Raw genomic sequence first — 22,185 nt, forward strand, 5'->3', positions numbered from 1 at the left:
GTTCAGAAGAAAAGGGGTACAAAGAGATTCATGTTGTGTTCTCTGGATCAGCCTCTGCAACAATACAGCTGATATTCTGTTCTTGCTTGACTCCTGTCTCTACGTCACCATTGTCTCAAAGTAGAAGAGATGGGTAGTCATTTCACAATGACAAGGGGAAGGGACTGTAAAAAGTTAAGTGAAAGAAACCAGGATGCAAATTTGTCTATGATTGAATGTTCACTCCACAAAGTGCCCATAAAAAGGGACTAAATGTAGATTCCCACTATGGAATATTATCTAGCTATTAAAAGACAAACGGGTTTGCTCTGTTTCTACTACTGACTTGAAGGACGGCTGTGATACATTAACAGAAAAAAAAAAAGTTGTAGCTTTCTGCCCGTGGGCACCACTGAGGAAGCATCATTAAAGTCTCCTCCCACTGCCATCATGTCTAAGTCAGAGCCTGCTAAAGAGCCCGAGCAGCTGAGGACGCTTTTCATTGGAGGGTTGAGCTTTGAAACAACTGATGAGAGCCTGAGGTCTCAAATCTCAGCCTCAAATTTTTGAGCATTTTGAGCAATGGGGAATGCTCAGAGATTGTGTGGTAAAGAGAGATCCAAGCACCAAGCACCCCAGGGGCTGTGGGTTTGCCACCTATGCCACCGTGGAGAAGGTGGATGCACTCATGAATGCAAGGCCACACAAGGTGGATGGAAGAGTTGTGGAACCAAAGAGAGCTATCTCAAGAGGAGATTCTCAAAGACCAGGTGCCCACTCAACTGTGAAAAAGATATTTGCTGGTGACATTAAAGAAGATGCTGAAGAACATCACCTAAGAGATTATTTTGAACAGTATGGAAACATGAAGTGATTGAAATCATGACTGATCGAGGCAGTGGCAGGAAAGGGGCTTTGCCTTTGTAACCTTTGACGACCATGACTCTGTGGATAAGACTGTCATTCAGAAATACCATCCTGTGAATGGCAACAAATGTAAAGTTAGGAAAGCCCTGTCAAAGCAAGAGATGGCTAGTGTTTCATCCAGCCAAAGAGGCTGAAGTGGCTCTGGAAACCTTGGGGGTGGTTGTGGAGGTGGTTTTAGTGGGAATGACAACTTTGGTCATGGATGAAACTTCAGTGGTTGTGGTGGCTTTGGTGGCAGCCATGGTGGTGGTGGATATGGTGGCAGTGGGGATGGTTATAATGGATTTGGTAATGATAGAAGCAATTCTGGAGGTGATGGAAGCTACAGTGATTTTGGCAATTACAACCATCAGTCTTCAAATTTTGGATCCATGAAGGGAGGAAACTTTGGAGGCAGAAGCTCTGGCCCCTATGGTGGTGGAGGCCAGTACTTTGCCAAACCATGAAACCAAGGTGCCTATGGCAGTTCCAGTACCAGCAGTAGCTATGGCAGTGGCAGAAGATTTTAATTACTGCAAGAAAACAAAGCTTAGCAGGAGAGGACAGCCAGAGAAGTGACGGAAAAGCTACAGGTTATATCAGATTTGTGAACTCAGCCAAGCACAATGGTGGCAGAACCTAGCTGCTACAAAGAAGACATGTTTTAGACAAATACTCATGTGTATGGGCAAAAAACTCAAGGACTGTATTTGTGATTAACTGTACAACAGGTTATTTTAGTCCCTGTTCTGTGGAAAGCATAAAGCATTCGAACAAAGGGTTTTAATGTCGATTTTTTTTTGCACCCATGCTGTTGATTGCTAAATGTAACAGTCTGATCATTACGCTGAATAAATGTGTCTTTTAAAAAAATAGTTGTAATGTATACAGTATGAGCCCAATAAAAGAGGGGGAAAAAGCATGTAAAGCTTAGGAGTAAAGGTTCTGGAATCAGAATGGATGGTTTTAAATCAAAGCGCTGCCTCTTTGAGCTAAGTACACATCAGCAACTTACTTGTGTCCCAGTTTTATCATCTGTAAAATGGGGACAAAAATATTAAATTTATAAGTAGAAAAAAGAGGTCTGATATCATTGAGGCCAGTATGGTTTTCACACTGGGCATGAAAGAACATACTATAGTGCTGTGATAATAAATGAGTGAATGCACTTAGCACACAGTAGAAGTGTTGCTATATGTTAGTATGATTATACAGAATGGTCTGGGATGATACATACCAGACTGCGAACATGAATTTCCTCAGTGGGGTGGGACTGGAGGGGAATTGGGAGGGTATGAAAAACAAAACAGAAACGATAAAACACTGAGAACAAAAAGAAAATTTACAAATGGCAGATAGGCATACAAAAAGATGCTCCATATCATATGTCATTAGAAAATTTAAGTGAAAATAAAAGTGAGAGACCACTAAGCAGCTACTGGCAACATCCCAAACACTGACAATATCAAATGCTGGCGAGGAGGTGGGACAGCAGGAACTCTGATTCATTGCAGGTGGAAATGCAAAATGGTACAGCCACTTTGGAAGACAATTTGGCAGTTTCTTATAAAACTATATATACTCTTACCAAATGATCCAGCAATCACACTCCTTGGCATTTACCTAAGTGAGCTGAAAATTTATGTCCACACAAAATCCTACATAAATGTTCATAGTAGTTTTACTAATATTTGCCAAAACTTGGAAGCAGCCAAGACGTCCTTCAGTAGGTGAATGGATAAACAAACTGTGGTATATCCACACAATGGAACGTTATTCAGCACTAAAAAGAAATGAACTATCAAAGCCATAAAAAGACATGGAGGAAACTTAAGTGCATATTTGTGAGTGAAAGAAGCCAGTCTGAAAAGGTTTTATATACTGTATGATTCCAACTACATGACATTCTGGAAAAAGTAAAACTACAGTGATAGTAAAATGATTGGTGGTTGCCAGGGTTTAGGGAAAGGGAGGGATGAACAGGTAGAGCACAGAGGATTTTTAGGGCAGTGAAACTACTCTGTATGATGCTATAATGGTAGATATATGTCATTGTACACTTGTCCAAATCCATAGAATGTACAACACCAGAGTGAACCGTAATATAAACTATGGATTTTAGGAGAAAATGATGTATTGATGTGGGTTCAGGGATTGTAACAAATGTACCATTATGGTATGGGATTTTGACAGTGGGGAACTCTCTGTACTTTCAGATGAGATTGGGTGTGTTCAGGGTAGTATGGCCATGGATCTACCTACTTTTTACTTAGTTTTGCTGTGAACCTAAACTGTTCTAAAAAATAAGGTCTATTAAAAGAAAAAACACTGGGGCAAAAAGCCTAAATATTAATACTAATTGCCTCCAGGTGATAAGGTTATGGACGGCTCTTTCTGCATTTCCCACATTTTCTCCTCGACTCCCAGCCTGTGTTTGTCCTGCTCTTTCTGCCTGGAACATTCTTCCCTTCCCTAACCCCAAGGAGTAACATCTACAACCCTTTGGATTAAATTTCGCTGGAATTTTCTCTAGGAAGTCTGCCCTGCTGTCCCCCGTACTCTACACTGCCTGGACTTTCACCAGGTAGCATGTATTTCATGGTCTCATGGTCTTAACAACTGCCCCTTACCTCCTCTAGGCCTACTGGAGCCATCGAGGGAAGCCTATTTGATTCCTCTTATATCATAGCACAAAGTACAGCATGTGGCACAGAGTCATGTCATGAATACTGCTGAATACATGAATATGAATTACTTTGATAAATCAGAACAGATGTAGAGAAAAACAAAATAAGCAGCAAAAAAAAAAAAAAAAAAACAAAAAAAAACTCAAAAAGGTGAAAGAACCCAAGCAATAAACTGTAAGTGGGAAATGGCCACGCTAACAAGTTGTAGTGGTGTCAGAAGCAAACTAAGGCTGCTGGAGAGAAGACAAGAAATGGGGAATAGATGCTTATCAGGCAGTGTCAAGAGTGATGTGTTGAAATGCAAAGAGGGATGGGGCAAAATGGATTTCCGTGATGTGTTCCCATGACTGGCATGGTGTGAGAGTGTAGGTCAGAGTTAATAAGCTCATTATGGGAAGAGGACTACTGACCCTGGCCTCATGGGTGAGGTGAGCTCACTACAATGTGAACTAATGGGCCCAGCATTGTCTATACTCCTTCCAGCACCAATCACCGCCAACAACTTTTCAACAGCTCTGCAAACACCTGCTAAGAACTTCTGCTGGGAACCATTCCCTATGTTTGTTTGTTTGTAGAAAGGGATTTAAGCTGGAGAAAATGCTGTCAATGAGATCATACCATAGCCTGTCACTTTTGTACCTCATCATTCCAGGCAACCTCTAGTTAATCCAAACACAGTAATTCTTTCCATTACCACATAACTAATTTTTCTGGAAAAACAACACTGTTTGAAAGTGGAGAGGCTAAGGAGAAAAGGAAAAAAAACAAACAAATGAACAAGACCTCTCTTGTTTTTCCTCATAAAAACATGCCACCCAGGCAGTGCAACCCAGGGACAGGTCTGCCAGCCTATACCCCCATCTTTCCCTTCCACATGTGCAAAAACACCTCAATGTTCTCCTAATCCTCGAGCAAAGCTCATGCATTTGAAGAGCTTTTGGAGACCCCTGGCAAAGTGCAGTGTTCTATTTGTAAGCAGGGCCAGGATTATTCTGGTGTCAGCTTCTGCTTCCACTCGAGTCCCTGATGCTGCCCGCACAAAGCTCTGGATCTTATTTTGAGAATTCATTTGCTCCAATTTTGTCTCCTACCTGAGGTCTTGACCCGTAGCTGAATTACAATTAGTTGCCCTGAGGATCCTGGAGGAGATTCATTTCAGAGGAAAATGCCTTCTCCTAGGCAGTGCCAATCTAGCTTGTAGTTAGCATCTGTGAATTTCAGCTCTGAGAATAGCCTCTGCTAATGTAGTCCAGGGAAATCTGTCTTGTAGGATGGTCCATATTTGCCATACTTTAGACAGGCCTCTCCATAATTCTGAAATTGTTTCTCCCAAATCTCATTTTTAAAACAATCACTGCTGAGTAAGTTTTCTTCCAGAGCTGCCTTGAGAATTTCTTCTTGAAACAAGAATAATGATTGCTTTTCTGAAAAATGCAGGCTGCAAAACATGACAGCCAAGGTGCAAGTCTGAGGGGTGTGAGGTGGGAGTCCTCCTCTGGGCTGGGTGCCTAATTGGTTGAGAAAAAGGGGCAGTGATCGGGGGTCTCAGTTTTCATTCTCATCTGTGAAATGGGACAGTATTATTTTTCTTCTCTATCTTTTTAGGATTGGGTATGGCACCACATTGAATTAATATTTTTGCTCTCTGGAGAAACAGATGCACTTAGAGAATGATCTTCTTATGAAGTGTACCTTTTCTTTGTCAAGACTGTTACACTTTATTGGTGGGGGAGGGGGTTATTCTGTTATATTTACCACTGGGTACAACACTGAGGAAACTGGGATATTTAGAGGTACAAACCATTATAGGTCAGGACTAATTATGTTTGATAATGAATTCTTTTCGGGAAAAAGTTTGCACTATAATACAATGGGAAAGTAATTTATTAAAAAGTGCCCTTGGAAATAGAAAGGAATAATGCGTTTCTGCAGATGTATCACTTAACCACCCAAGGCGAGTGGGGACAAGGCTGCACTGTGGCCCAGATATGGGGTCTTGTCCCTCTCTTGCAACCAGCTGGCTGTGTGCTCCTAGTTAAGTCTGCCTACTGCTCCAGGCCTTGGGCTTCCCATCTGAAAAACGAGCAGGTTGAGTTACACAGTGGTTTTCATGTACTTTTTTTTAAGCAGTGTAACTCCCCCTAGTGAACTCTTTTTCAGAAAGTAAATACAGACCACACCAGGAGAGGCACCTGAACCCCACTTGTGCCTGAGAACCCCACAGCATTTCCTGAGACTTCTCTGGGGCCTCTGCTGCTCTGAGGAGCAGGCACAAAGTCACTGGCTTAGATGATCTTGAAATTCTTTTCTAACTGAACAGGGAGAGATGCTTGTTTTGAATCTGGCTGAGGTCTGTTTTATTCCATGTCTGAAGGATGGATGCCCTGTGATGCCCAGAGGGGGATCCTGCTGAGTGCTGCAAGCCCAACCCCAAGGCAGCTGATGCTTCAGAAAAACAGGTTACAGGGACCCGAGCCTGAAAACACAGATGTGGGCCAGCATCAGTCACCGCAGGAACTGCAGTGTCTTCCACAGCCACATCTGTCTTGCCGGATGAAGATGGCCCTGCTGCTGGTGATGGTTTTCTGTATGCGTGGGTAGCTGCCATACATTTCCTCCCTCCCTCCTCATGCATCTATTCACTCATTCACAGACATTTACTAATCACCTCCTTCTAGACCACAAGTGGTCTAGTGGGGGAAGACTGACAATTAATAAACAGCTCAACAAATAGCCATGCAACCGCGCATGCAGCATGGTGAATAATGGTAGTGGTGCAGCCTAAATGACGATGCGATGAGGGGAGCCAGCCGTTGGAAGAGCTGGGAAGAGGGCGTTCAGGCAGAGGAAGAGCACAGGATCCTGAGGCAGGACAGAGCATGGTATGTGCTGTGCTCCAGGACAGAGAGCCCTGCTGTGGCTGGGTCTTTGGAGAGTGTGAGAAAGTGAGCGCAGCCCTCACTGCCATTGCTGTGGCCCTGAGAAGGAGTACAACAAGCAGCCTGCTCAGAGCAGGCAGCCTGTACCTGAGGGAAGGCTCAGGTGTTTGTCCCCAGGGGGTGGAGGCTGTTTATGCTGCAGAAAATCAATCACTTGAGCAGTTCGCTCATTTTTTTCCCTTTGTGCTGCCCAGCTGTGAGCCCTTGGCCTGTGGGTGGCAGCCCATGCTGGGAGAAGGATGAGGTTGGGAGAGGAGACTGGGAAAGGGAAAGCAGAAGAGAGGGAGCAAGAGGCAGAAGTGGAGCCAGGGTCTGGGTGCTGAGTCCACAGGCCTAGGGGTGCTGCTCCATGGCCTGTGATTCTGGGCGAATTACTTAGCCTGGGCACCTCATCTGAAAGGAGGGACCCCAAGGCCTCCCTCAGAGGCTGCTGCCAAGAATAAATGAGAGAATATATGGGCCTGGCATATTGAGCTTCTCCCCAAAATGGGCGCTGCTATTATAAAGAGAGGGGTGAAGGGACAGGGAGATATTTTAGGCAGAGGTTGAGACCAGAGACTGTTTGCTTAGTGTTTTACAGTTTGCAAAAATCTTCTTCCCTACAGAATGGAAAGACGTACCTGCACCCACACATCCGTTCTGTGCATGCACCTCTGTATACTCATCCCTGACTCCCCTTCCTGCACACCAACCATAAGGAATGTCCATAACAGAAATGATACCAAGCTCAGATACCTATCTTTAATGTTCACTCTGTGCCAGGTACTGTCCTAAGCACTTGATAGACATCTATTAACTAATTTGACAGTCACAGCCACCCAAGAGGTCATAGGTACTATTGTGATCCCATTTTATAGATGAGGGAACTAAAGCTCAGAAAGAGGAAGTGACTGGGTCAAGGTCACAGAGACAGTATGTGGCAGGGCCAGGACCAAAGATATAGATATTGCTGGGCTCTCTGCCAAACAGCAGGACTATGGGATGAGGAAGGCACACCCCCACCATCAGCAGGCTAATAGGCCTCGCTTTGTGGACACAGATAAATCTCATATAGTGTGCTCAAGGCTTACTGTTAGTACTTCCAGGGTGGAAGTACTAAGAAAACTGGAGAACCAGGCTCTGGTTCATCAAACATGTAGTAAGCACCTACTGTATGCCTAAGGAGCTGGAATTAGTGGTGAACAGGACCAGTGTGGTAGTCCCTGCAATCAGAATAGACAGTCTAGTAGGGGAGGCACACAACGCACCAATGTTCACACAAATACGTATTTTAATTCCACCTGTGATCAGTGGTAAGGGAAAGGAAGGAAATGTAAAGGGTAGCATGAGAATGAGTGTCTGTCAAGAGTTAGGGAAGACTTTATAGACTGGGTAAGAACTGAGTTAAATGTCTACACACACACAAACACACACACACACACACACACACCCTCTCTCTCTCTGTCTCTCTGAGGCCTCTGTACTAAACGCATGTAATAAGAGTGCGGTATTAAAACGGGGCGATGGGCAGGTGAGCCGCTCCTGAAACTGTCAGCTGCAATTATTCTGGAGTGCACACATACTCCCTCTCTTCACTGCTTATTAGTACCTCTACAAGAAGGTGAGCAGAGGAAAGGGCTTCTCTTAATTTTGCTGCAATTGGTGAAAGCCTTGATGCAAAGAATAAGCTTGAGGCCACTGGCTGAAGGGCAATTTCTTCTTGGATTTCACTTTTGGCCCCATCTCTGTGTCTCTTAAACCCAAGACTGAGAGTTATTCCACAGGGTGAGACTCACAGCTAAGAGGCTCTGGATGTAGCTAAGATCACATGCTTGGGGCCAGACATGGTTCAGTCACCACATGACTATCTGAGAGCTGTATGACCAAGGGTAAGTCACTTAACTTCTCTGGGTCTCAGTTTTCTCATCTGTAAAACGGTGTACCAGACACTGCAATCCCAGCTGGGCTTACTTGACATCTCCAATCCACTTATCCCTTTCCTAACTCACCAAAGAGGCCACAAACCAAAACACTCACATTCCCTGCCTTCTTTGCAGATAGGGGTGCCCAGATGTCAGAGATCTGGCTGAGAGTCTACATGACACTTTCCTGAATGAGAAGGCAAAACCTTGACAGATGAAGGCTTTGTGCCCTTTGCTCTCCACGCTTTTTCCTGCCTGAAAGGCAGACTTGCCAGAGGTACCATTTTGTGACCATGAGGATGAGGAAGCAGAAACAAAGAAACAGCCTGGTTCTTGGATGACAGCACTGAGCAGCCAGTTGTACCAGTCCTGGATCTCTTGTTATGCAATATTTAAATAGATAGAGACAAACAAGTGAATGAATCCTTACACTTGTTTGAGCTCTTGTTTATCAAGTTTTCTGTTTTTTATTTTTATTTTTTCCAGTTAATACACTTCTAAACAGATATGCAGGAGATAAAAATGGCAGCCACTTCATGAGCTGTGAGGATTAAATGAGAAAATGTGTGCACAGTGCAAGGTCCAGGCATTCAGCCAATGATGGCCGATATGTTGACACTGCTAAAGAAGGGAAAACCTGCCATCCCTTTGGTGAGTCGCCAGGTGAAGCATAGGGTGTGGGAGGCTGGGTGGGACAGATCCTACCTCGATCACTGAAGTCGTCGACCAGCACAATCTCGGCGACCAGCTCTGGGGGCGAGCGGTTGAGCACACTGTGGACGGTGCGGAGGAGGGAGGACCAGCCCTCATTGTGGAAGGGGATGATGATGCTTGTGTTGGGAAGTGTCTCCAGGTAGCGCTTGCTGTTGCAGCTAGAGGGAAACACAAGGGGAGGCAGAGGACAGGGTCAGCTCTCTTCCTGCCAAGAGAACTCAGGCACAGGGTTTGGCTAACTGCAAATCCCACTTCCTCTCCAGTCTTTAGGGAATGAGCAAAATCCAGGGAGACCTTGGTCACATAGGAACTTCTACATGACATCCCAAAGTCCTACCTCCAATCTCTGCACATACAGCACATGGGGATATGTATAAAAGACCTCCCTGACTTTGAATAGTTGTGATTTCATGTGGAGGACAGCACTTCAGTAACACTCTGGCCTCTCTGTCCAGCTGTGATATTGTGATTTATAATAAGAACTATAGACTTTGGTCTTTGTCCCTGGTTCCTGAAACAGAGCTTCTAAAACTTGTCATTTCCTAAGCAAAAGGGGTGCTAGGAAAATCTTATGTTCTAATATTTCGTCTTTGACCCCACTTCCTGATGCAGAGCTCCTAAATCTCTTGGTGTTTTCTGGGTGACAGAGGCATCTTTTGTCCCAATGAGGTGACTCTTGGTGGGCTCCACGAGGCGGGGTGGTGACCAGAAAGAACATACCATAATTAGAAGCTTGGAACTTTCAGCCCCACCCCACCATCCTCCAGGAAGGGGACAGGAGCTGGAGATCGTGATGATAATTGATCATGCCATGTGATGAGGCCTCCACAAGAAGGTAGGAGGTCCTTCCCACAGACCCTGCCCTATGCAGCTCTTCATCTGGCTGTTCATTTGTATCCTTTCTAATATCCTTCATAATAAACTGGTAAACGTGTTCCCCTGAGTTCTGTGAGCCACGCTGGCAGATAATCAAATCTAAGGAGGGGGACCACCAATTTACAGCTAGCTGGTCAGAATTACCCAAGGTCTGGATTTGCAAATGGCGTCTGAAGGTTGGGGGTGAGGGATAATCTTGTGGGACCAAGCCCTTTGCCTGTGGGATCTGACTCTAACTCCAGGTAGGTAGTGTCAGAATTGAATTGAATCACAGGACACCAGGCTGGTGTTGGAGAATTGCTTGTGGGGGAGCCCCCCTCCCTGTGCCACACATTTGGTCACAGAAGTATTCTGTGTTGCATGTGTGAATAGAGAGGAAAAAACAGTGAGTTTGTTTTTTCATGTTACACATTCCTCTCCAATGGAGGAGAAATGATTTATCCATGAGTTTGGAAGAATAAACTGGGCTTCAATGGCTCAGCCCTTCCTCTCTCTCTGCCTGGGCTCTAGTCTCCACCAGCTCCACGGTAAGCTTAGGGGTGGAAGGCCCTGCCCCTTGTGCGTCTTTCATACCATTATAACACCCAGAAGAACTAACATTGTTCCTTAATATCATCAAGTATCTAGTTGGTGTGCAAATTTCCCTGATATTATGTCTTTCTATAGTTGGTTTGTTTAAAACAGGATCAAAACAAGGTCCACGTACTGCATACAGCTCATGGGTCTCCTAAGTCTCTTTTATACATAAACTTATGCCCTCCTTTTTTTTTTTTTTCCCTTCGATTTGTTTGTTGAAGAAACTGGGCCATTTATCCTATAGGAGTCCCCACAGTCTGCATTTTGCTGCTTGCATCTCTGTGGTATCCTTTAAACTGTTCCACTGTCTGTCCCCTTTTAGTTCTTGTAAACTGGTAGTTAGATCTATAAGCTTGACCTAATTCAATAAGCTATTTTGACAGCTTCTTCAAAGGTGGTGGTACAGGGATCCCTTAGGAATCACATTGTGTCCAGTTGTCTTTCCTTTTGTAATGATCGATGCCTAAATATTTTATTTCATCAGGAGTTTGAAAAATGATTATATTCTAATTCTATTACTCCATCTTCATTTACCAGCTGAAATTCTTCTATAGAGAAAACTTTACCACATCAACTATTCGTTCACCCCAAAGTATAGGAAAGGCAGGGTAAGTTCTTGATTCTTTACAAGTCTTTAGAATGAGCTGGTTCCCCAGCATCCTCCAACGATGGTCAATTATGTTAACTCACAAATGGAAATATAATCAATGTGTTTCAATCCAATGCAGTTATTATTCTTACTGGTTCCCAAATAAACCCATCTTTAGCCAAAAGGAGTCTTCTCAGGTTGGCTCCTGAGTCCTCTGGACATGATCAGAGTACTGATAGCTTCTTTGTTTTATGATAAAAGATATGAAAAGATTCCACAGGCTTAACTCACACATTTCCTGCCCTAACCTGGAATCAGCCATTCTGCCAAGGAACTTTTAATCCTTAATATCATCAATATCACCATTCAGACGCTGCAATATGAGCACTAAGGGTGTTCCTTACTACTAGGTTGGTTATAGTTTCTATGCCTTTCCAGTGGTCAGAACTACAAATATATTTTATTTTTTATTTTATTTTTTTGAGACAGGGTCTCAATCGGTCACCCAGGCTGGAGTGCAGTGACACAATCTTGGCTCAGTGCAACCTCCACATCCCAGACTCATGCCATCCCACCTCAGCCTCCCAAGTAGCTGGGACTTACAGGCACACGCCACCCTGTGCCTGGCTAACTTTTGAATTTTTTTGTAGAGACAAGGTTTCACCAAGTTGCCCAGGCTGGTACAAATATATTTTAAACAATACATTATGAGTTTAAGCAGAAATTTTATATTTAACATATAGAATTACTGAGTTTTACTGAACTCTAATTTTATATTGTATCTCCTTTGTATTGAGATATAATTCACATACCATAAAAGTTACTCTTTCATAATTTAGTAGTTCTTAATATATTCACAGAGTTGTGCAACTATAACCACTGTCTAATTCCACAACATTTTCATCACTCCTAAAGAAACCCTGTGTGTACTAGAGGTCATTCCCCATCTTACCCTCCTGCCAGCTAGCTGCTAGCAATCCCTAATCTGCTTTCTGTGTTCATGGATTTTCTAAGCGGATTAATATTTGAGGCTTTTTGTGTCTGGCCACACTTGGTGTAATGTTTTCAAAGTTCATCCATGTTGTAGCATGCATCAATGCTTCATTTCTTTTTCATAGCTGAATAATAGCCCATTGTATGAATTCACCACATTTTATTTGTCTATTCACCAATTAATGGATATTTGGGCTGTTTCCCCCTTTTGGCTATTATGAATAACACATGAATATGAACATTCATGTGCAAGTTTTTATGTAGACATGTTTTCATTTCTATGGGTACATAGCAAACAGCGAGATTGCTGGGTCAAAGGTAACTCCATTTTTAACTTTGTAAAGACCTGTCAAATGGTTTTCCAAAGTGATAACACCATTTCACGTTCCCACCAGCAATGTGAAATGAGATTTCCAATTTCTCCACATCCTCACCAGTGCTTGCTATTGTCCATCTTCTTGATTATAGCCATCCTAGTGAGTGTGAAGTGGTATCTCCTTAGGGTTTAATGCCTAATGATGTTGAGTATCTTTTCATATGCCTATTGGCCATTTGTACATCTTCTCTGGAAAAATGGCTAGTAAATGTATATTTTACTTTCAGTTTTTTTTTTTGCTAGTGTGTAGAAATACAATTGATTTTTGTATATTAAGTTTGTATCATGCAATCTTGCTGAGCTCATTTATTAGTTCTAATAATTTTGTATAAATTCCTTAGAATTTCTTATGTACAAGATAATGTTATCTACAAACAGAGGTAATTTTACTTATTCCTTTCCAATATAGATGACTTTTTATTTCTTTTACTTGTCTAATTGTCTTGGCTAGCCACTCCAGTACAATGCTAAACAGAAGGCAAGAGCAGACATCCTTATCTTGTTCCTGATCTTAGGAGGAAAAGCTTTCAGTCTCTCACCAGTAAGTAAGATGTTAGTGTGGGTTTTTCACAGATGCACTTTATCAGCTTGGAGCAGTTCCATTCCATTCCTAGTTTGCTGAGTGTTTTAATCCTGGAAAAAAGTGTTGGATTTTGTCAAATGCCTTTTTTTTTTTTTTTTTTTTTTGCATCTACTGAGATGATCATGTAAGTTTTGTCCTTTATTTTATTAATATGACGTATTTACATTGATTTTCATATATTGAACTAGTCTTGCATTCCTGCAACATCCTACTTGGTCATAGTGTATAATCTTCCTTATATATTGCTGAATTTGGTTTGCTAGTATTTTGCTGAGAATTTTTGCATCAATAGTCATAAGGGACACTGGTCTATAGTTGTCTTGTTATGTCTTTGTCTGATTTTATTGTATCTCTTTTGCTAAAAATATAAATTCTTAACATTAATATAGCCACTTATTTGCATTTTTCTACAATATATAATAGTTTCAGAAAACAATACCAATATTATGGCTAAGAATATGATTACAGAAAAGTTAAGATATTTGTCTCTAGCATATATGTAACTAGGAATCTACAGTCAAATTTTTATGTTTTTAAGCCATTTGAAATAACTCCTCTCTGCATGATTAGGCCACCAACTCACACACATTGGGCTCATTTATTTCATCTAGCTCTTTATTTTTAGGGATTGCTTTCTGCCTATAGTTTTGACTTAATCTTGTTTTTATAATTATATTAAATATTTACATGGTTCCCAAGTCAAATCCCAAAACCAAGTAATCCAAAGATTTCTGGCTTTTATCTCTATATCTTCCATCTTGTTTTTTCCCTCCTTCTAGGACTCTGTTTTATTTTATGGTTGATCCTTGCATTCTTTCTTTCTAAGCAAGTCGATTTGGTCACACCACCACATTTTACAGAAATAAGGTTTATCAATTTGATTTCAATAAACTCTATGATTTAGCTTTAGGTCGGAAGAGGAATAAGAGGAGGGCAGCAACTTACTGAGTTCTAAAACAGTGATTCTGAAAGTGGTAGCATCACCGAGAGCTTCTTGTTAGAAATGCGGATTCTCTGGCCACCTCAGACCACTTGAATCAGAAACTCTCAGGGTGGGGCCCAGCAATTTTTATTTTATCAAGCTCCCTGGGTGACTTTGATGCCCACTCAAATTTGAGAATCATTACCCCAAAATATTCACATCTATAACTGGTAGATATTGGGTTCCCTGGGAACAGATCTTGAGGTGAAAATTGTTTTTTGATGGCTTCTTGGGGAGCACTCTGGGGAGATTCACCTGTAAGGAAGTGAGACAGACAGAGTGAGGAAGAGGCTGCCCCTATGTGGCTGCATTTGAGCCCCTGGCCCATTTTACCAGGAACTCTGTAGCTGAGAAGGCCTTTCTAAGTGGTCCTAGAGTGAGACAAGGGGCCTGGCCTTTATATCCAAGCATCAGTTAATCATTGGGAGGGGCATAACCTTGAGCAAGACTGTCTAGGGCAATTCCCAGTGGGAAGCACAGCTGTGAACTGCCCACTGCCCCTCCTGCCAGCAGCTGGAGACACTGCATCTGCACAGAGCGCTGCCTCATCACTCAACACTGACAGAACCCCACATGGAAGGCATGCTTCACTTCCCCATGTTACACACAATGAGCCTGAAGCACAGAGACGGTGTAGAAATGTATGCAGTCACACAACTAGAAACAGTAGGCTCTGAACCTGGTACTCACCCCAGAGCCTGCCCTCTCAACCATGAAGCTGACATTCACAGACCACTTTCACATCCAAATTTTCACCAGAGCCCCAGGGAGCAGGCAAGGCAGGGCTTCCATCCTCATTTCACAGAAGGTGCTGAGGCTCAAGGCAGAGGAGGCGGCCACGAGAAGGTGGAATTCCCAGTGCTGCAGCACTCCACAGTGTAACACAGCCCTGCCCCTGTAATGGGGCTTGAAGCACTGAACGTCGTAGGGGGTGGTAGCAGCATTCTGCCTGCCATACCTGGTTTCAGTACCTGACGGGATCTCAGGTAATGCTCAAGACAAGGCTGCGAGGAGGAAGGGACACTGAGGGAGGCTCAGTGAGGCAAAGGAACCTGCAGAGGTGAAGAAGCACCAAAAAATGGGGCTTCCTCTTGTTTCCTCGAATGTGAGCAGGGGTTCCCCTGACCTCCCTGTCCATACCTGCCCCCGCTACATACATCACCTGACTGCCTGGCTGGCTGTTCCTCATACCTCCACATCCTAGCTTGAAGGTTGCCTCCTCACAGAAGTCTTTCCTGGCCTCTGCTTCCCCAGCTGTAGGTAGGTCCCTCCTGATATTCCATCCCAGGGATCAGTCAAAACTATGGTCCGAAGGCCAAATCCGGCAGCCTGTTTTTGTGTGACCCTCAAGCTAAAATGACTTTTACATCTTTTTTTTTGAGATGGGGTCTTACTCTGTTGTCCAGGCTGAAGTGTGGTGGTGCAATCATAGCTCACCGCAGTTTCAAACTCCTGGATTCAAATGATCCTCCCACCTCAATCTCCTGAGTAGCTGGAACTACAGGTGGGTGCCACTACGCCAGGCTAACTTTTAGAGTTTTAACAAAACAAAACGACATGCAAATCAAAGCAAACTATGCAATAGAGACCCTATGTGGCCTGCAAAGCCTGTAACATTTACTATCTGGCCTGTTACAGAAAAAGTTTGCTGAGCCCTATTCAATCTCCTAGCACCCTATGCTTTTCTTCATTGCACTTTATGTATTTTATCTGGGTGTTTACTTGTCTGTCTTCTTTTCTAGAATGTAAGCTCCATGATGAGGGAAATTTTTATGCTTAGCCTAGCACAGTATCAGGCACACAGTGATCAATAAATATTTGCTGAATGAATAAATGATACCAGAGTTCAACGTCAGTCTTTTTATACCATATCCCAAGTTCTTTTGTCTCCATGTCTCTTGATTTGTAGCTGTAGGGCAGTGTGATTCTCTTGCAGGAAATGCTCTTGCCCTTGCATGCAGGGAGGCCAGGATCCAGGCAGGAGGGGGAGTCTCAGGAATTGTACCAACACGGTGAGCTCTGGCTGAGGACATCAGCTCCTGTGGGAGGATAGGGAATTTTCCCAGGGCCCAGAACAAGGAACCTGAGGACCAGGCAGGCTCAGAAAGAATAACTGCCCACCTGTGTCTCCAGCCAGAAACCAGGCGTGGTAAGCAGAGTAGCAGCCCCCAAGGATGGCCAAGCCCTAATCCCCGGAACCTGTGAACATGTGTACCTTACGTAGCAAAGGGGGCCTTGCAGATGTGATTGAGGTTAAGGACCCGGAGACGGGTTTGAGGAGCCAGGATTATCTAGGTGGTCCCAATGTAATCACAAGGGGTCTCTAAAAGCAGAGAACCTTTCTGTCTGCATTAAAAGATGAGACAGAAGAAGTAGAGATTTGAGCTACGAGAGGGGACTCCACCCACGGTTGCTGGCTCTGAAGATGGAGGAAAAGGGTTGTGAGCCCAGGAAGGTGGGCAGCTCTTAACAGCTGGGAACAGTCCTCAGCTGATAGTCAGCCAGGGAACAGGAGCCTCAGTCCTCCACCCAGACAAGCAAGGTTCCCCTAGAGCCTCCCAGAAAGGAAGGTAACCCTGCCACTGACACTTTGATTTTAGCCTGGTGAGACCCACGCACATTGTATTTCTGACCTACAGAACTGTAAGAATATCTCTATGTTGTTTAAAATGGTAAGAACACATTATACGTTGTGTTGTTTAAGCTTCCAGATCCATGGTAATTTGTTATGGCAGCTATAGAAAAATACACGAGGAGTTGTCCTTGATACCCTTTTGCCCAGCGTGTAAACATTATTTGCAAACATTTAAAAAGTGGAAGATTCCACACAAAACCCCTCATTTCTGGCTTTTCTTAAACTTGGGCAACACTGACCCCAGAGTCTCATGCAACCGCAATGGGCTGGAGGTGACAGTGGGTGCCCCTCTCTAGAGGGCAGGTGTTCTCTAGGGAGCAGGTGCTCTCCAGACACTTCAGCTCTCCCCACAGCCTCACACCAGGGCAGCTTCAGCTGTTTCATTCCCTCATGTTAGCTCCCAGATCCCTGCAGATGCTGGAATCTGAGAGCCCGGAAGTAAAAAGCATCAAGGAAAGGGGCTCCAGAGACTGGTTACAAGTTTTCAGGGTGGCCAGGTGCAGTGGCTCACACCTGTAATCGCAGCACTTTGGGAGGCTGAGGCAGGAGGATCACTTGAGCTTATGAGTTCAAGACAGCCTAAGCAATATAGTGAGACCTCATCTACAAAAATTAAAAAAAAAAAAACTAACAAAAAAACAATTAGCTGGGTGTAGTGGTGGGCACCTGTAGTTGTAGCTACTTGGGAGGCTGAGGTGGGAGAATCATTTGAGCCTGGGAGGCAGAGGAGGTTGCAGTGAGCCAAGATTGTGTCACTGCACTCTGTCTGGGTGACAGAGCAAGACCGTGTCTCAAGGAGAAAAAAAAAAAAGTTTTGAGGAGAAACTTGTGACATCTCAGGGCAATGCATGTAACAACAAAATCTCTTTGTATGCCATTGCAACCTACTGTTCAACTGTCAAAATGGGCAGGAGTCACTTTGCAACTTACTTTGAAATGCATCAAAACGTATAGTGGATTGAGGGGTGGAGAGAGGGTTAGATAGAGATGTGATCAAGAAGTAAACCAAGTAATGCTAATTATGGACATGATGGGAACATGGGTGTTCACTGTATAATTCTTTCAACTTTTCTGTATGTCTGATAATTTTTAGAAAGAAATGCCGAGGGAAAAAACAGGTCAGAGTCCAGAGACTTCTTAGTTTCAAATTTTACCTCTGCTAGAGGCACCAAGGGAAACTGTGGGAGGGCAGATATGCCCTTGCCCTTACTTAACCGTTGCATCTGGCAGAGAGCTCATTCCAGCAGTGTGAACAGGACTCCCCTGATTCCAGTAGTCCAGTTCTGATGGAAAAGTAAGCCTCTCTCCCTTTGGACCTTCCAGACTTCCTTCACATCCTCTCTTGCTTTACCATCTTGCTGGTCTCTTTTTATCCAGTCCCCACACAGCCTTCCTCTGCCCTTTCCCCTTCTCTCTAATCCTTTTGATCATTTCATCCAGCATTCTCTGGGAATCTGCTCCAACTTCATTATGTTGGCCTTCACAAATAAATGAAAGCACCCCTTCTTAAAAGTCCTCTTTCCTTAACTTGGCTGAATCCTTTGCGGCCAAGAAAGACTGGTGATATCTGGTTTTCTACAAAAGTTCCTGCCTTAACATCTAATTTCACAGGAGGCTTGCTTGATTGAAGCAGGGTTGGGGGCGGGGTGGGGTGTTAGCTATAATAAATTGCCTGGGGTCCACGGGTGAAATACAATATAGCTATTACACAGCAGAAAGCCCTCACTCACTCCAGGCCCAGAGCCAGGCCCCACAGCCTGCAGTTAGACACACAAACACCATCATGCATTAAGGGAAGTAGACAAAGCCACAATAGACTAAATTCACTTCTAATTTAATTCAATCATGGAATTAAAGATTATTCAGAACTCAAATAAAACGCTCAGCTTGGATCACAGCCCTGAACGTGTGCCTGTCTTTTAAATTTTTTTTGATCTCTCTTACTCTCCCTCCTCTATACATCCATTCATTTCCTAAATAAACACAAAACTTAAATTCGACTTTTGCCATGAGCACTAGTCATTAGTTTGGTCCCAGCTGAGTAGAGGTTCTTTGTTTAAATAAAAAATTGTGTGACCTGCTCAAATTAATCTCTCCAGTATCCAGCAGGGTACCTGGCTCTACAGACCTGCCCACAAGCCACCTTCCAGTTGAGAGCCCAAGCAAAGCCCCTTTTCTCCGCCTCCTATTAGGCTGCAGATCACAGCAGACAAAGGGGACCGGGGGACGACACAGAAGAAAATAGAAAGTCACCACTCACACCAGTGACACTCCGATCTTAGTAGCCCCACTTAAGACTTGTCTACATGTTGTGTTTTAGGATCTCAACACTGGATGGTGGAGTGTGCCCTGTTCTTTCGTGTATGATAAACAAGAAGCATCCTTTTGTCCACATGTCCTCAGAAAGCAGCCACAGGAAAAGGGGCCTAGGGCACTGCTCCCACTGCAAAGAGGCTGGGCATGGCTACCACTGTGGGCCAGGCAATATAACCTCTGCTTCCTCATGGCTTATGCCTGACAGTTTAGAGAGCACTTTTCCTTCTCTCTCCTGTAATCTGTACCATATTCAAATGAGGGAGATGAAGCAGGGAGTGTTAACCCCATTTTCCAGATGAGGAAAATGGAGCTCAGAGGGGTAAATCAGTTGGATTCAGGCCTCAAATCCAGGTAGTATTTATTTAAAATAATATTTTTTAAAAATTTCAAAAGTGATCATTGCTAAGCACAAAAGTCTGAAAGACAGAGGGGCTCAAAGGAAAACTGACAATAGCAAACATACTGTCCTGCCGCTAACATGTGGGGCTGACCTCTGCTAAACATTCGGGATGTGTCCTCTCTGTGTTCTCCTCTGCACATGTGCATTTGTTTTTACAACACGGCATAAAGCACATGGACTCTTCTGTGTCCTCCCTCTGTTTCCTCCACCCAAGATGGCATCCAGGTCTTTGTAGGCTTCTACATGCAGCGTGGCCTCCTGAGGTGCTTGAAAGAGTCTCTCTGGGGTCAGGACCGGGCAGAGTGATGGCACAGCTAAGGGTCAAAGCGATGGCACTCTGAAACTTCCAGCACACACCCTCAATGTTGAGGCCCTCTTGAATCAATACTTCTGACCCCCAAAGGTACTATGAAAGAAGAGACTTCTGTGGGGTTTAGAATTTTGCAACTGAGAGTTGGTGGAAACATTTTCTCCGTTGTAAAAGCACTTTCACTGTCCTTTGGTTTATGGTCTGATTAGGTTCCAACCCTGAATGTGCAAAGCTTAGTGAGAGGTGTACAGCACAGGGACAAAGAGACACAATTGGGGATGTGGATTGACACACATTGAAATAGTGAAAAGAGCAGAAACAGTGAATGTCCACCAATAGGGGAAGATTAAATAAAAGATGAAAAATTCAAACTATGGAATGCTGATAAGCAGTTAAAAAATAAGGCAGAAAGTGACAATGACAATAATAGAAAACATCTGTTGAGGACTTCCAATATGCCAGACAGTGCTGTAGGCACTTAATATGCATTAAGTCATTTAATTGTCAAAATAATCTTACAATGTAGAGAATATAATTCTCACTACCAAGAGGAAGAAACAAGCTATATAGAGAAGAAACTTACCTATGGTCAAATAGCTGGCAAGGAATGAAGCCCAGATTTAAACCCATCTGTCTTTTATATATATATTAGTATTTTATAGGGATAATTTATCAATCCTATTAATTGTATCAGCAAAAAAGAATGACTAGGTAAAAAGCAAATATTGAGGAAACTAAGTAGGTGTTTGAAATCGTGGCTTCTAGCCTTTGCTCTGCCATGCAACAATCCAAGTCAACAATCCATGCAACTGAGGTCCCAGCTGGACCTCAGTTTCCCTTTATGTCAATGAGGGAATGGGCAAGTCTGCATTTCTTCTCTTTCTCTTGGTAGCAGCAACCTGATTTTCCTTGGGGAATCTCCTACACCTCACCTGTATAGGGCTGGGGTGGAGCTGACTCCTTCCTTACCTTGGGGGTGGGCAAAGGAGCCTGGCTTAGCCAGGCATAGCATGTCACCTCTCCAGCCCTGTTATAAATAGGTCTAGGACAGGCACCTGCAAATCAGAGAAAGTCTTTGCTGAGACACCTGGGAAAGACGCAAGTTCTTTTCTGTTGAGATTGAACATGGGAGGATGTATATCTGGTCTGCCTGGGGCAACCATGTGGACTGTTCCTTGCCTCATAATGAAGTTAACAGAGTGGAAAACAGAGTCAAGAGTTGGAGAGAGAGATTCCTACTGGCATCAGTCGGGGACCTGGATCCAGCTATGGCTGAAGCCAAGGTCTATTCCTGGCCTTTTCAGTTATATAAACCAATACATTTTCTTTTCTTAAGTCAGTTTGAGTTAGGTTTTTTGTCACTTGCAATTGCAACTAGAAGAATCTTTGCCAATTTAACTCAATAATCCCCAGGTATATTCAGTCAAATGAAACTGTTTTGGACCCAGCGATGTCTTCTGAAGGACAAAGAGGCACAACTGTTGCCCAGACTTTACCTCTGATCTGAAGTGGGCAGGTTCTGTCTGCTATAGGAGAACTTTGCTTGTTCACTGACCAGGAGAAAGTGACCTGGGCAGAGGGCCATGATGGGATTGGGAGGAAAGGGAGATAACTCAGCTTGCTTGTGACCAAACAGCTCCTAATTTAACATTCCCTAAAGGATTCTGAGCTTTTGGGACACAAAGACATATATAATATACTAAGATGTACCATCAGGGCTTAATGCTGGAGCATTAGAAAACAAAAGTCAAAATACCAGAGAAGCATTTCAAAAATCTTCTCTCTGAGTTAACTTTGAAATAGAACAATCCAATCATTTAAAAGGGAACTATAACAAACATTCAATTCCCTAGCCTGGGACACCATCCACAGATCAAACTGAAATGTAAGTCAATTGAACAAACCCAATATTGTATGTGCCTAAGGGAGCAAGAATGCTCTGGACCTGCGTTCAAATCCTGACTCTGCTCCTTTGCAACTGTGAGACCCTGGCAAGTTCCTATCCCATGCTGAGCCTCAGTTTCCTTATCTATGGAATAGGGATGGTAACACCATGAGAATGTCATGAGAACCAAGCGAGACAGTACATTTAAAACAGTCATGTGGAGGGATAAGTAGCTGGCTGTTCTTGGAGATGGGCAAATGTGGAGGACAACTCACAGCAAAGATTTCACAGCTCCTGATTTCAATTCTCTCAGAATCAGGGCTGGCCATCCCAGGAAGGGCATGGGGCTTCAGTAAGGCTTCACTGAAGAGTTCTGCTCTAGTAGACAAGAATCCCACTTTTGGTACCTCAGGCTTTGGCCAGCTCATGACTCAAAACATTCTCATTTGCTCACTGCCTTGCATCATTCATGCATTCAAGAAATGTAATATACTGAGCACTTACCATGTGACAGACACTATGCTAAGCCCTGGAATTA

General features: G+C 43.6%; 1 protein-coding gene and 1 pseudogene across 3 annotated transcripts in view; one reads left to right on the top strand and one right to left on the bottom strand.

The window, feature by feature from the left end:
- The window catches only part of GALNT10 (polypeptide N-acetylgalactosaminyltransferase 10), a 230,581-nt gene that overhangs the window by 82,183 nt on the left and 126,213 nt on the right, over window positions 1–22,185 (bottom strand). For all 3 annotated transcript variants that reach the window (XM_030826071.1, XM_030826063.1, XM_030826057.1), the window contains exon 4: window positions 9,118–9,284. In XM_030826071.1, the coding sequence (XP_030681931.1) occupies window positions 9,118–9,284 (167 nt within the window). The remainder of the gene's footprint in view (window positions 1–9,117; window positions 9,285–22,185) is intronic.
- Window positions 430–1,415, top strand: LOC100579195 (annotated as a pseudogene).

Source organism: Nomascus leucogenys, chromosome 2 (genome assembly GCF_006542625.1).
Source record: "Nomascus leucogenys isolate Asia chromosome 2, Asia_NLE_v1, whole genome shotgun sequence".
Taxonomy (NCBI): domain Eukaryota; kingdom Metazoa; phylum Chordata; class Mammalia; order Primates; family Hylobatidae; genus Nomascus; species Nomascus leucogenys.